Here is a 15,276-nt window from a genome sequence, read left to right as displayed (position 1 = left end):
TGCGTATTCACTGCCCGGGCATGGGGGCGGGCATTCGCAGCTGGGTGCTGAGCGCCAGTGCCGGGCCGTGTGATGCAGCTGAAGGGAGGCCCTGGGGGCTACAAGGAAGCAGGAGGTGGGCCCCTCCTCAGGGGCTCCTGGTTGTGCTCACCTTCTCCCTCAGCTCGCTGCCATTGCACAGGTGGGTTTCCTGGCTCAATGGGCCTCTCCTCAGAGCCTGGACACGACAGACGTGGCGACGAATGGCGGCACCACAGGACAAGGAAGGCAGTGCACTACCATTTATAAAAATAGTGCTGACACTACAGAGCCCGCGGGCTGCCTCAGCCTACAGCATGAAGGGCAGGTCTATGTTTTTCTCGCCAGTGCCCACGTAGATGTAGCCGTAGCTCTTGGTGTTGGGAGTGTGGTAGAAGGTGAGGCCGGGCCAGAGCAGGCTGCGCAGCACCACGAGGGCGTTGCCCCTCTCCATCTGCACGCTCCAGGACCCTGGAAGGAGACGGGCAGCAGGTGAGGCCAGGCCACGTGCCGGGGAGGGGACGGCCACGGAAGTCCCAGCTGCCCGACTCCTGGTGGCCTTGCAGCTGCCACACTGCCCGTGGAGACCACTTCCGGGGGAAGCAGGAATGAAAGGAGGGAAAACTCAAAGCAGCCACCGGTGTTCGTGTCAGTAAGTCCAGCGAAAGGTCAAGCAGGGGCTGGGCTGGGCTGGGGAGTCGCTCCTGAGACCCCTCAACCTACCCCAGGCGTGCTCAGCCCCAGAAGTGCCTGCTCGGGGGGGATCACGCCAGCCTAGGGGGCTCAGATGCAAGTTCAGCTGCTTCAGGCCTCCGGGCTCAGGGGCCTTTGCTGGCAGCTGGCAGACTGGGAGCCAGCGCCGGCCAGTGGGGCCTGTGCTCCGCTAACGAGCCTCTGTACATCCTGGGTTCTGCCTGGTTTTTGCTCCGCGAAACAGGAGCAGCCCAGCCTGGGGCTGAGCTGTACAGCCACGAGGACTTGGCTGGAAGGGCCTGATCCCGCTCCAGAACCAAGGGAGGGAGCTGCTGTGTGGGCGGAAGGAGCCTGGGAAAGTCGCCTCTGGATGCAGATCTGGGGCTTCTATTCCCCTGCGCGCCGGGCCTCTCCCGGCCCGCCACAGCCCTGCTCCAGGCCTGCCAGAAGGCAAATGCTTTGAAGGTTGTGGGGTTGGACCAGCCAGCCACGCACTGAGCCGCTCTGGGGCCTGCAGCGGCTGCCAGTGCAGTGCAGCTGCCCGGCTCCCACTGCCCCGGCTTCCCACAGCACATTCACCAGGGCCGCCCTGCGTCCCACAGACCTGAACGCCAGCAGGCCACTCGGCCCGGGGCCGTGTAGGTCCGCTGCCCTGGCCCTGCTCAGCACCCTCACCTGGGATGCTGAAGTGAAGCCACGGTGCAGCCTCGTCGGCTCCTCCAGCCCACTGCCCGCAGGCAGCATCCAGAAGGAAGCAGAGTCGCTAGGGCTCATGACAGAGGCCTCTGCCTCCAGACCTGCCCTCCTGAGAGCGAGCAGCCCTGGCCTGTGGCTTCCTGGTCACACAGCTCCAGAAAACAGACTGGGGTGAGGAGGGGGTGTGAGAGACAAAGTGCCCCCGTCCTCTGCGTTTGGCCGCTCCCTTGGTTACCCGGGTGCCCAGGCTGTCATCCGGGCCAGCATTCTCCAGAGACACTGTCCCTACCTGCCCCTGGAGCGCATCCCAAATGGCGCCCTTCGGCTGAGAGGTCAGGCTCTGCCTTGTTCCAGTGCCCACCCACAGGGGCAGTTTGCCATCTGTGTGGGCCCAGGGCTCCCTGGGATCCTAGAGCCCCCAGCCCTTCCTCCTCAGGTCATGGTTATCAGTGTGAGGGCATTACCCTGGCGAGGGCCGTGTCCCAACCTGCTTGCACCAGCCTGGCCATGTCCCCATAGACAAGACAGCAAGGCCCCTACCCTGAGAGCAAGAAGATGGTGGCAGGGATGCTGGAGCAGGGCAGTGCCCGCCCTGGGGCGGGAGGCCAGTGCCAAGCAGGCCAGAGTGCTGGCAAGCACAGCGCAGCATGTGAGAGGCCAGCAGCAGCAGCGCTGCCATTCCTGCCATGCTCCTGTCCCCTTGGCCCTGGCTCGGGAAACACAGGGACTCTCAACGTGCCAGGAGTCACGTAGCATCTACCTGAGGAGCCAGGCACTTGCTGTCACCTTCACCCACTTTCTTACTGCAGCTGTGACAGCTGGCTGCTGTCACCCCTCTAGGCCTCCCGCAGCCCTGGTGTTTCAGTTCAAAGCCCCAAGCCTTCTCCCCACCTCCCCAAACCTCTCCTGCCCCCCAGCAGCCCCTCTTCTCCGGGCTGTGTCTTCTGGCTGTGGTGGGGCAAAAGCCAGTAAATCGGGAGGGGAGAGCCCCTTGGTAGTTGGCAAGAAGTCCTCCTGAGTGTCCTCCCCCACCTTGCCAGTGTGGTGAACTGAGGCCAGGGTGTACCCCTCATTACATTTCCTGCCGACCGGGAGACAGCTGGCTGGGCTGGGGGTCGGGGCTGTTCAGAGGCAGCAGGTGACAAACCTGAAGCCAGCCCCAAGAGCAGTTTTTTTGTTACACATAAAAGATGGCCATGAGTCCTGTTGAGGGCAGTGCTCCCCCGTCTGGGCCACAAGGGCAAGTCAGAACTCCCAGAAGCCTAGCAACAGGATTGTGCCAGCCCCCTGATGGATGGGTGGCAGGGCCAGGTCCCTCAGTCCCCAAGGCCAAGCATTTGTCAGCCACACTTCCAAGGGACAGGTGGGAAGAGCCACCTGCACATACCCCGAGAGAAGGGTGTTCCTGAGCACCAAGTTCCCCACCCCTCTCCAGTGCCTGCCTGGCCTCCACCAGCAGCCAGAGGGGCAGCGTTCAAAGGCCGCTGTCCAGACGGCTAGGCAGGCCCCTTGCTGCCCTCTGCTGCCTGAACTGGGCATTGCTGCTGAGCGTGGTGAGAGCCCAGTCTGCCAGGCAAGACAGAAGTCTCCGTTCCAGCCCTCCCTGCTTGCTTCCCAAGACACCTGTGACCCCATTTTTAAGGCTTCTTCCACTTAAATCCCCCTAGCCTTCCTGTTCCATCTGCCCCCCCCCCCAGCCTCCGCAAGGTAAGGAGGTGTCAGTCTTGTTCCAGTGGCGTCACACATGCCCAGCTTTGGTCCTACCAGCAAGCCAGTGGCTGTGTGCCGACAGTGACAGGAACAGCACACTGGCTGGCAGGATCCTGTCTAGAAAGCTGGCTTCCCAACCTCTAGCTCCATCTCTGTCACCCCGTTGCCACCCAAGCTCGGAGAACTCTGAGCCATCGCCCTGCACCCACTAGAAAGATGGTCCTACTCCACTCCATCCCCTGCCACCGCCCCGCCGACTAGACAGGGCTCCCCACGAGACTCCAGTCACAGGGCACGATGTGACAGCTCATGAGAACAGTCGCCCCAGACAGCATCACCAGGGCTGGCCCAGGGACAGGGCCAGCCCACACCACACCTGTTCAGGGTCACCCTGAACACTTGCCTCAGACCTGGAAAGAAACCATCCCCCAAGGGACCCTTGCTTGGGTCCTAGCCCTGCTTAGCAGCCTGCTGGCCCATCCTGGCCACTGTTCTGCTCTTGCACTGGCTGGCAAGGCAGAGTGTGTGCTGTCCCCAGCCATCCCGCCTCCATCCCCACCAAATGGTCCTGAGAAAATGCCAGGCTGCTTGCTGGGCCTTCCCCATGGTGGCTCTGGAAGGAGGGCCTGGAGACCCAGAGACAGGTCAGGCCACACAGACAGGAGAAGCCAGGAGCTCTCAGCTCCCAAGGCTCCAGCCCGGAGGAGCAAGCAAGCAGCATGCCAGGTGGACGGGGAAGGGGAGCCTCAGCAGATCTCGCAACCCTGCTGCCCAGCGGCACAGCCGGAGGCTTTAGCGTGAGTACCATTGCCAATGGACCAGCCCCAGCACCTCCCAGAGGCCTGATGGGCTCACAGCATGGGGGCCCCAGAAACCTTGAGAAAGAGCCTCCAAAGCTCCACACCTTACTTCCTGGCCACAAGGAGCTGCCACCTGCATTTTCTTCCCCGGGGAAGGCAGGGCCCACAGGCCTGAAGGCATCCCCTCAGGAAGATGTAGCTGCCCGTGCCACCCCGGGTAGTACCCTCTGCCAGGACAGCCTCAGCCCAGCCAGGAGCACCCAGCTACTGGGGAAGGGGAGAGGGCTGCAGTGGCCTCCCCGACAGGCTGAAGCAGACAACGGGGACTCCAAGGATCTCAGCTGGCCAGCACGGGGCCCGCCCCCAGCACTCCTGGCTCCCTCCCTCCGGCTCCTGGCAGGGCTGAGCTTGAGATGCAGATGATAAGGTCTGAAAAGTAGGCCTAGCGGATGAGAAACGCCCCAACCCCTGTGAACCTTCCTTATCCCCCAAGGCAGACTGGCTGTGCTTGGGGTGCTGGCCTCAGGCGCCCCCGTGTGGCCAAGGCCAGAGTGGCCACTCCTCCGACCGCTGGTTTGCCCCGCCCCTTTCTCCCACCTGCCTGTCTCAGGCCTGCTCATCAGCCACCCGAGCTTCAGCCCCCCAAGCCTCTGTACCCTCCTAGCCTGCCCCAATTTGTCCCTAAGGACTTGGCCGCTAAAAGTCAATAATGATGTTTGAGTCCTTTCTGTGCGTGAAGCCCCATTTCATTTCAGTACCAACCCACCAGGGTAGAAAAAGATCAGTTTCCTCCTTTTAGAAACGTGCCAGTGAGTAGCTGATTCCGGAATCTGGCCCAGGCTGTCGGATGCCAGGGCCCCTTGCCTCCCTGCCCCCATCAGAGCCAGCCCAACTGCAAGCTGCCGCTCCTCAGAGGTGTTCCCCTAAGTGGCTGGGTGGACAGCTGCCTGCCACTCCGGTCATCACTGAACAGGAAATCAGCCTGCCTGCGTCACGGTGGACACCGGGGCCTTGGAGTCCAGTGCTCTACCACTGTGTCCTTGGGTGCACCTCTCGGAGCCCGAGTAAGACGCGGTGATGACGACACGCGCCCCACAGACTGGCCAAGGACAAGGAAGGCCTGGAAAGGGCTGAGCCCAGCATCTGGCCTGCGAGCAGTGTCCCTGCCTTTATTGAGCTGCCATTGTCACCAATACTGCCATCAGCATCGTCAGGACCCCTCGAGGTCTCAGAAACACCAGCCGTGGAGAGGGAAGAAGCAGGGTGCTGAGTGGGCCGTGGGCCTGGCCGCTGAGGGCCTGGGGCCTCAAGCCCATCTTGGGGACGGCCCTCCCGCAGGACAGGCGGAAGCGGGGTTTGTGCCCCTGACACTGAGCGTCCTGAGATTAAAGGCACACTAGACACCAGACACAGCGGCAAGCAAACGTATGCGCAGCAGGTGGTCTGCCAGCCAGTCCTCAGCTGCTGCTTGGACTCTGGGTGGAGGTCAGTGACTAAAAGCTGGGGTACACGCGTGGCCAGGCAAGATCCCCAGTCAGCTCCCTTCAAGGTCACCAGGGATCCAGCCCCCCCCCCCACTACTGCGGAGAGACCCGCACGGTCATGTTCACTGCTGTCTCCTCAGTGGCCGAGTTAGGAAACCAACCTGTGGCCACCAGTGTGTGAATAGAAAGAGAACGGGCGGTCTGGGTACTCGGTGGAATTCGGCTCAGCCATCAAGAAGGAAATCGCATCATTTGCAGCCACATGGAGGGACCCGAGAACCTTAGACTAAGTGCAATGAGCCCGGCACAGGACGCACACGGCATGGGCTCACTCACCGGTGACATGGAAGAGAGCTGAGCTCACAGAAGCAGAGGGTGGGACGGTGGTTAGCAGGGCTGGGGTGGTGACGAGAGGGGACGGGGAGAGGGGTTCTGGTCAAAGGATAGAGAACCCCAGCCAGGTGGAGGAGGTAAGGTCACTATTGCCACTATGGTTAATGACAATATATCGTCTGCGTGAAAAAATGCCAAGACAAGTCCTCCCCATCGCACAGACAATAATTATGGAGGATAATGCGTTTGTTAATTAGCCTTATTCTGCAACGTAGGCATGCCTCAAAGCATCACGCTGCACACATGAACACACACAACGGTATGTCGGCTAACAAAAATTAAAAATTTTAAGTTAGTAAATTAAAGGAAAAAAAAAAAAAAGATTGCTTATGGAAATCAAGAGACGCTGAGATGCTTCCTGTCCAGAAGCTGTGGCGAGTACGCGGGAGTCCACTAGAAAATACGCAGCACCGAGTGGCAAGGCGGAGCTGGTCCCAGGGAGGGCCCGTTCCCACCCAGCCCAAGCCCCCAGCCCGTGCGTACCTTTGGGGATGTCATGCTCCAGGGAGTCCATGAAGTCAAGCGAGGGGTCCAGGCTGGCCTTCTCCAGCAGGGTCTTGTTCCTCAGCTCCACGGGCTCCCGGAAGTGGAAGTAGGAGCTGAGCTTCTTGGCCTCAGACAAGGGCAGTCCTGGGGGGTGGGGGGCGGGGAGGCAGGGAGCGGGTGCTTAGCCCCAGCGCCGCAGGGCTGAGGAGGGTGAGGGTCCCCCGAGACTCTGCAGCGGGGGAGAGGAGGAGCGGCTGGCCAGCCTGTGCCGACCACAGGCACCCCACGGAGCACACACCTCCCCGCCCCCAGGCCAGGTGCCCCAGCCTAGAACGAACCTTCAAAGGTGCGGTTGACGTGGATGGGGCCAAAAGGGGTTTTGAAGAGGGCGCCTCGGGGGATGATGGCCACAGCCTTGTCGATCTGGTCGATGACGGACACCAAGCGCGTCTCCTCCTTGATCTGGACCTGAGGGCACAGACGGGAGCCGTCCCGCCAGGGGGCTGTGTGCACGCCCCTCTGTGTGAGCATCTCCCCTGTGACCCACAGTGCACGGACCACAGCTACCCAGGGTGCACTGGCAAGGCTTTGCCCTCTCTCCTATCAAAGCTCTCTCCCTCTCTTTCCTTCTGCCTTTTTATTTTTTGAATTGGCATCACATACAGGTGGAACAATATTCAAAACCACACACACGCACATACAGAATTCTGCCTTTACCCCACTCCCCCAAACCCCATGAAAAGTTCCTTATATATCCTGCCAGAGACACACCAGCCTAGCACGGTGTCTAAATCGTGCGTATTTTACTTTTTTTTTTTTTTTTTTTTTTGACAGGCAGAGTGGACAGTGAGAGAGAGACAGAGAGAAAGGTCTTCCTTTGCCGTTGCTTCACCCTCCAATGGCTGCCGCGGCCGGCGCACCACGCTGATCCGAGGGCAGGAGCCAGGTGCTTCTCCTGGTCTCCCATGGGGTGCAGGGCCCAAGCACTTGGGCCATCCTCCACTGCATTCCCGAGCCACAGCAGAGAGCTGGCCTGGAAGAGGGGCAACCAGGACAGAATCCGGCGCCCCGACCGGGACTAGAACCCAGTGTGCCGGCGCCCCAGGCAGAGGATTAGCCTATTGAGCCACGGCGCCGGCCCACGTATTTTACCTTTAAAAATATAAAAGCTGGAGCCGGCATTGTGGCACGGCATCCCATATGACTGCTGGTTCGAGTCCTGGCTGCTCTACTTCTGATCCAGCTCCCTGCTAACGTGTCTGGGAAAGCAGCAGAGAATGGTCTAAGAGCTTAGGCCCCTGCCACTCCTGGCTTTGGCCTGGCCTAGCTCGGGTCATTTGGGGAGTGAGCCAGCATTGGAAGCTCACTCACTCGCTCGCTCTCTCCCCTCTCTCCCTCTCACTCCACCTTTCAAATAAATAAAATAAATCTGCACTTGGTGCAGCGGTTAAGTCACCCCCTGGGATCCCCACATCGCCTATCAGTGCCTGCTTCCTGTCCTGGCCCTTCAGCTTCCAGTCCAGCTCCCTGCTAATGGGCAGCCTGAGAGACTCAGTTCCTTGGGTCCCTGCCATCAGGTTGGAGACCCAGATTGACTTCCCAACTCCTGGTTGTGACCTAGCCCAGCCCTGGCTATGGCGGGTATTTGGGAAATGAACCAATGGATAGATTTTTCTCTCTCTCTGTCTCCCTGTTTCTCCCTTTTTGTATCTCTGCTTTTCATAGAAAATGAAAATACATATTTTTTTTTAAAGAGAGGAAGGGAGAGAGAGATTCAGAGAGAGAAAGCTTCCATCTGCTGGTCCTCTGCCCTTACTGGCCACAACAGCCAGGGCTGGGCCAGGCTGAAGCCAGGATCCTGGAACTCTATCAGGGTCTCCCACCTGGGTGGCAGAGTCCCAGGCACAGGCACCATCTTCCACTGCTTCTCCAGCACTTGAACTGCTGATACTCCTCTGGGACGCAGACATCAAAGGTGGCAGCTTAACCTACATAACTGCCAGCCCCTACATAACTGGTCTTTGAAAATAAAATAGAAAGGCTAATATTGCGGTGCAGCGGGTTAAACCGCCACTTGCAACGCCAGCGTCCCATTATCAGAATGCCGGTTCAAGCCATGGCTACCTGGCTTCCAATCCAGCTTCCTTGAAATGTACCTGGGAAGGCAATGGAGGATGGCTCAAGTATGTGAGCCCCTGGTACCCATGTGGGAGACCTGGATGAAGTTCCTGATTCTTATTTTCAGCCTGGCCCAGTTCAGGCTGTTGCAACCACTGGGGAATGAACCAGCAGATGAAAGATCTCTTTTTCTGCCTTTCAAATAAATAGATAAATAAATCTTTAAAAGCACAGTAAAATATAAAAGCAGGGGCAGGTGTTTGGCCGAGTACTTTAGTCACCAGCATCCCACACTGGAGCACCTGAGTCTGGTCCTCGGCCCCACCTCCAGCTCCTGACTCCGGCCAGGGCAGTGACGGCTCAGTCACAGGGTTCCTGTCACTCTCGTGGGGGACCTGGATGGTGTTCTGAACTCCTGACCCTGCCCCAGGCCCAGAACTGGCCACTGTGGGCATGTGGAGAGTGAAGAAGCAGATGGAAGTGTGCTCTCCTCTCTCTCTCTTTTTTTTTTTTTTTGACAGGCAGAGTGGACAGTGAGAGAGAGAGACAGAGAGAAAGGTCTTCCTTTGCTGTTGGTTCACCCCCAATGGCCACCGCAGCTGGCGTGCTGTGGCCGGCGCACCGCGCTGATCCGATGGCAGGAGCCAGGTGCTTCTCCTGGTCTCCCATGGGGTGCAGGGCCCAAGGACCTGGGCCATCCTCCACTGCACTCCCGGGCCACAGCAGAGAGCTGGCCTGGAAGAGGGGCAACCGGGACAGAATCCAGCGCCCCGACCGGGACTAGAACCTGGTGTGCCGGCGCCGCAAGGCAGAGGATTAGCCTATTGAGCCACAGCACCAGCCTCTCTTTTCTCTCAATGCAGAAAATCTGGATAGGGGCCAACGCTGTGGCGCAGCAGGTTAATGCCCTGGCCTGCAGTGCTGGCATTCCATATGGGCGCCAGTTCAAGATCCGGCTGCTCCACTTCTGATCCAGCTCTCTGCTATGGCCTAGTAAAGCAGTAGAAGATGGACCAAGTCCTTGGGCCCCTGCACACACGTAGGAGACCCAGAAGAAACACCTGGCTCCTGCCTTCGGATCGGCGCAGCTCCGGCCATTGTGGCCAATTGGGAAGTGAACCAACAGATGGAAGACCTTTCTCTCTCTCTCTCTGCCTGCCACTCTGGCAGTTCATATGGGTGCCTGTTCAAGTCCTGGCTGTTCCACTGCTGATCCAGCTCCCTGCTAATGGCCTAGGAAAGCAGCGGAAGATGATGCAAATGCTTGGGCTCCTACGCCCATATGGGAGACCTGGATGAAGCTTCTGGCTCCTGGTTTCAGCCTGGCACAGCCCTGGTCAGTGCTGCCATCTGCGGAGTGAACCAGAGGATGGAAAATCTCTCTCTCTCTCTCTCTCTCTCTCTCTGAAACTCTTTCAAATAAATAATTTTTTAAATGGAGATTACAGATGCTGAGGCTCAGGACTCTGTATTTCTGAATACTAGAATAGTGATGCGTCTGATCCAGACTGCATCTTGAGCAGAAAGATTTGGACACACAAAGACACACGTGCAGACATACATGTACACATGCAAAACCCAGAAAGAGGTGTGTGCCCCTGGTGGACAGGAATGGAGGGGGACTTGACCATATTCCTGTTGTACCTTTGAATTTGGAACTATGGGGTCATCATACAGTGGAAATTAACACAAAAATAAAAAGACCACACCAGCCCTGACCCCAGAGAGCAGCAGCTCCCAGCCCCTCTCCCCCGCCCCCACAAGAGCCTGGCTTTCCCAAGAGTTGCCTTGTTCCCTTGTCCCCCTGTCCCCCAGAGCTGTGTGTCCCTGGACAAGTCACTTCCCCTGTCCTCCTCTCCCCCACCTGGTGGGGCTGGGCCCACTCCAGAGCTGTGAGGATAACAGGAGGGCAGAGGGAGGCCCAGTTCCCAGCACGCCCAGCGATGCACCGCCCAGCTTGGCGGGACAGAAGGGGACAGTGACAGCAGCCACTGCTCTTGTTTGTCCCCCACGCCGGGTTCTGGCGGGCCAGGCCCTCCTCCCCGCCCCTCCTCTTCACTCACCACCACTTCTTCTTCAAAGGCCTTGTCGCCCTCGTTCACCTTCTGCAGCTCGGTGTGCTCGTACTCGTGGGAGGGGTCCCCCATGAAGCGGCCCTTCACCACGGCCGTCTGTGCGGCCATCTCCTCCGTGGCTGGGGGCAGGAGGCTCCACTCGACGCAGTTTAGGCTGCCAACAACAGGCATCACCCCTGGACTCCAACCCCCTCTCTCCATCCTCCAACCTACCCTCCTCCCCAGAGGCTTGGGCCTGGGGAGAACTGTTGGAGTTCCCACCCAGTGCTGTTTGGAGACCCTTAGAAGCCCCAAGGGCCTGGGGTGCATCCGCCCCTGAATGTAATGCAAATTCAATCACAAAAGCCTCCTGTTCACACACTCCTGACAAACCCACTGCAGGTGGGCGAGGCACCCAACACAGCCAACCTGATGCCCACTGTAATCCAGGGACCACAGCGACCCACACGCTCACATGTGGGTCGTTTACCCTTGTGACCACTGGACCTACCAGGGGCTGCACTCACTGCCACCACCCAGCATCACAAGAGAGGATCACGCTGCAGAACTGGGAGCCTGGGCATAGACCCAAGTTCATGATCAAGTTCCTACCGAATGCACAGGTCGAGACGGACAGAGCCCCTTTGTAGTTACGTGGACTGAGAAGTTCTGGGGGGCTTCCTGGAGGTTGAACTTTCCATACTGGGAGCCCCTACACTGGGACAGGCCCTCAACCTATGTTCAGCCCTACCTTGACCCTGTGTTCTCATGCCTCTCCCCCCTGCCCTCCAGTCCACTCGGCCTGAGCCCCCAGCCTGCTATCCACCTTGCCACCACTCATTCTCTGGTTCCCTCTGAACGTAAAAACCACTTGATTGTCTAAAACAACAGCGGCCCTCAATCCATGCCCCTCGAGAAAATACTTCTCCTAGGGCCAGCACTGTGGCAAGGCAGGTTAAGCTACCACCTGTAAGTCCAGTATACGAGGGCCGGTTCAAGTCCCAGCTGCTCCACTTCTGACCCAGCTCCCTGCTAATGTGCCTGGGAAAAAGCAGTGGAAGTTGGTCCACGTGCTTTGGCCCCTGCACCCATGTGGGTGGGTGGAGTTCCGGGCTCCTGGCTTCAGCCTGGCCCAACTCTGGCCTTTGGGGCCATTTGGGGAGTGAACAAGTGGATGGAAGATCTCTCTCTCTCTTTCTCTCTCTGTAACTCTGCCTTTCAAAGAAATCTTTAAAAAAAAAAAATGCTTCTGCCCTCCACCCCCTTTCTCATCAGCTCTAACAACACCCTCAGTGGCCCCGAGCAGTCCCTTCCTCCCCCTCCCTTTCCCTCTCCAGCCCACAGCCCCTCCTTTCCCCTCTGAGAAGCTGCTAGTGGAAGACCACCCATCCCACCAAGGTAGCACCATTTCTGTTCCCTTCCCCTCCTCCAGTGCCTCAAGCCTTCCTAGGAATGGATTCCCACCCCCTCTTCTCTCTCTGCATCTCTTCTGCCACCTCCTAGAGCCCCAGCAGCAGGCTAGTGAGTACCTGGAGTCCAGCCGCCACTCCACCCTTCCCCCTGGACCCACAGCACCATCTGCTCTTTCCTGGACACGGCAGTAGGCACCCAGCCGAACTTCCTTCTTCTATATCTGCTCCCATTTCAGCCTAGGCCCCACCCAGTTACTCAAACGCCAGCCAGATCACAGCCCTCTTCCATGCAGAACTTTTCCGTGGCTTCCTACTGAGCCAGGCCCTGCAGCTCCCCACAGGGCTCTGTGTCCTGCAACATTCTCCCCTCCCTCACACCTCTCCAGCCCCTCCAGGCTCTACGGGGGCTCCACAAATGCACAAGCACACACCTGCCTCAGGGTCTCTGCATTTGCCTGGAATTCTTGTCCCCCAAGATACCCAAAGCAGGGCCAGTGCTATGCTATAACTGGTAAAGCTACTGCCTGTGATGCCGGCATCCCCTATGGATGCCAGTTTACGTCCCAGCTGCTCCACTTCCGATCCAGCTCACTGCTAATGGCCTGGGAAAAGCAGGGGAAGATGACCAGTACTTGAGCCCCTGCCACCCACATGGGAGACCCAGTTTAAGCTCCTGGCTTCAGCCTGGTCCAGCCCTGGCTGTTGCAGCCATCTGGGGAATGAACCAGCAGAGGGAAGATATCTCTTTCTCTCTCACTCTCTCCCTTTCTTGTAACTCTGGTGTTCAAACAAATAAATAAAATTTTTATTAACAAAAAAAGAAATCCACATGGCTCAGCCCTCAGTCACACCAGGTCTCCTCTCAAAGTCCATCTGTCATAGCCCCTCTTGCAAGTTCTGTCCCCTTGGCACTCAACATTATCTACCGTGTAATTCACCTGTGCGCTTGTCCACCATCTAACCCCCTCCCCCACCCCCAAATACATACTGCAAAGTAAGCTCCACGGAGATGAGTATTTTCTCATTGACCTCTGAGTTCCTGGTACCTAAATTAATGTTTAGTATGAAGCAGGTGCCCAACGAATACTTAGAGGATAAAATGAAAGGAACGCCAATCTCTCTGCAGTTCAAATTGTTCTTCTGGAGTCCAGACCTGCATTTTTACGTAACTCCTTGGGCGGCGCTGTGGTGTAGTGGGTAGAGCCGCCGCCTGTGGCACCGGCATCCCACATGGGTGCTGGTTTGAGTCCCAGCTGCTCCACTCCAGATCCGGCTCTCTGCAATGGCCTGGGAAAGCAGCAGAAGATGACTCAAGCACTTGGGCCCCTGTACCTGCATGGGAGACCCAGAAGAAGCACCTGGCTCCTGGCTTCCACCTGGCCTAGTCCTGGCTATTATGGCCATTTGGGGAGTGAACCCCACCCCCACCCCGGGGATGGAAGTGTACTCTCTCCCCCTCTCTCTATCTCTGCCTTTCAAATAAATAATAAACCTTTTTAAAAATGTATATGCCTGTTCACACCCTGCCCCCAGGCCCCTCACAGCAAAGGCACTGACCCTCCCAGTCCCTGTTCCCTTTCTTCCCTCCTGGTGGTGGTGCCAGCACTCGGCTGCCCAAGCTGGAGCATGGGTCACCCTTGACCTCTTCACCATCATCCCCATTCAGTCACAAGTCCACCGACTCCACCCCTCTCCAATCCATCCCCTCCTCACCATTCCCTCAGCTATTTCTTCCTTCCAAACCCCCCCCCTTTTTTTTTAAGGTTTATTCATTTATTTGAAAGGCAGAGTTACAGAGAGGCAGAGTCAGAGAGAGAGATCTTCCATCCACTGGTTCACTACCCAGATGGCCACAATGGCAGGAGCTGCGGCAATCCAAAGCTAGGAGGCAGGAGCTTCCTCCAAGTCTCCCACACAGGTGCAGGGGCCCAAGAACTTGAGCCATCCTCTACTGCTTTCCCAGGCCATAGCAGAGAGCTGGATTGGGAGTGGAGCAGCGGGGACTTCAACCGGCACCCATAGGAGATGCCTGCACTGCAGGTGGCGGTCTCACCCGCTACGCCACAGCGCCGGCGGCCCCCAAACCCTTTTATCTCAACACTACAAGAGGCTCCACAATGCTCACTCTTCTTGCAAACCACTCGGCTCACTCAGATCTGAGCAGGCTTTCTTGCTTAAAGCTCAACAGCTCCCCGCAGCCTGCAGCCAGAGCTCACTGCTTCAGCTCTCCCTCTAGTTCAGCCTAACCCTGTGCTGCTCCTCCCGAACAGCCAAGCCTTCTCCAGGCATCGAGAGCTCGCAGCACTGTACCCTCTGACTGCTCGCCTTGCCCCACACCTGGATGGAGAACGCCCACTAGCCTTCCTGAACTCAGAGCGAGCAGCTTCTTTGCTTTCTGGGGTCTCTGGAATGCCCACCTTGGCTCCCTTTGCTGACACCTGTTTTAACGCAGGTGCTGTAACTGCGGAGGGCCACGCCAGTGACTCGGAAGCAGAGGTGTGATGAGCCATCTTTGTAATCCCAGGTCTAGCGCGGGATGCAGGCAGTCTGCGAAGCGGCAAGCGTCCCGGCCCGCAGGAGGAGCCTGCACGGTCCTGTGGAGCAGCGTCCCGGGGATTTTTCCCAGATCAATCCCCCTTTTATCCCCATCCTGTTTTCATTCTCCCCTGCTGCGGGAGCCAGCCCACACCTCCTCCGGACTCTTCCCCGGGGCGTTGGGCCTTCTCCGGTCAGGCCTTCGGAATGCCAGTCCCGGCGCCTGGCCTGCACCTGGCTTCTACTCCAGGAGCCTTCACCCCGCTCCGCCCCCTTTCACAAACCCACTCGCACCCGAGTCTCCCCTGAGCTCCGGGCCCGGTCAATCTGCCCCAGGGCCCCGCCCCCTCAGGTCCCGCCCATCCACTTACCCGCCTCTCAAGCCCCGCCCCTCTCCCAGCTGCCGGCCCAGGCCCCGCCTCCGGCGCTGCCCGCCCCGCCCACCTCGTCCGCAGGGCCGCGCGCGTCTCCCCTGCCTCCCGTCTCCCACCTGTACAGTGTCTTGCGCGGTGCGAGCTGGTTCTCACTCAGGCCCTGCGCGATGTAGTAATCGGCGACAACGCCGAGGATGCGGCCCCAGAAGAGGACTCGATTGTAGCGGTAGTCGCGCTTCACCAGCGTCAGGGAAGTGAGCAGCGAGGCCCGACGGTCCGGGCTGAGGCCCTGCCCGCTGCCCGACGCCAGCTCCAACGACAGCAGGAGGCTCTCGGCGTCCATCGAGCCCGCGCGTGGCTCAGCTCAACGCCCGTCGGGGCGCGGGCAGCCGTCTCCATGGAGACCCGAAGCTCCGCCCCGCGGGAAGCCGTCTCCTTGGACACCCGAAGCCCCGCCCCTCCGCCCCGCGGGAAGCTTCACGCAGCCACCGGCCCGCCCGCCT

At 58.9% G+C, this 15,276-nt stretch overlaps 1 protein-coding gene across 1 annotated transcript; it reads right to left on the bottom strand.

The window, feature by feature from the left end:
* Nucleotides 1-57: 57 nt before the first annotated feature.
* RSPH9 (radial spoke head component 9) lies at nt 58-15,116 on the bottom strand. Its single transcript, XM_062186186.1, has 5 exons — nt 14,890-15,116; nt 10,462-10,627; nt 6,619-6,748; nt 6,278-6,424; nt 58-489 (listed from the first exon to the last, which is right to left on the bottom strand). Exons 1-5 carry the CDS (start codon nt 15,114-15,116, stop codon nt 329-331), a joined length of 831 nt encoding a protein of 276 aa, XP_062042170.1. The 3' UTR covers nt 58-328.
* Between the last annotated feature and the right edge of the window lie 160 nt (nt 15,117-15,276).

This window comes from Lepus europaeus, chromosome 3 (genome assembly GCF_033115175.1).
Source record: "Lepus europaeus isolate LE1 chromosome 3, mLepTim1.pri, whole genome shotgun sequence".
NCBI classification, from domain to species: Eukaryota; Metazoa; Chordata; class Mammalia; order Lagomorpha; family Leporidae; genus Lepus; species Lepus europaeus.
This window is presented reverse-complemented; position numbering and strand designations above follow the sequence as displayed.

Coding starts and splice junctions, on each gene's coding strand:
- RSPH9 (XM_062186186.1), bottom strand. CDS start 15,116: ATGGACGCCGAGAGCCTCCTGCTGTCGTTGGAGCTGGCGTCGGGCAGC. Junction 10,628..14,889: donor CCGCGCAAGACACTGTACAG/GTGGGAGACGGG, acceptor TGTTGTTGGCAG/CCTAAACTGCGTCGAGTGGA. Junction 6,749..10,461: donor CCTTTGAAGAAGAAGTGGTG/GTGAGTGAAGAG, acceptor CTGTGCCCTCAG/GTCCAGATCAAGGAGGAGAC.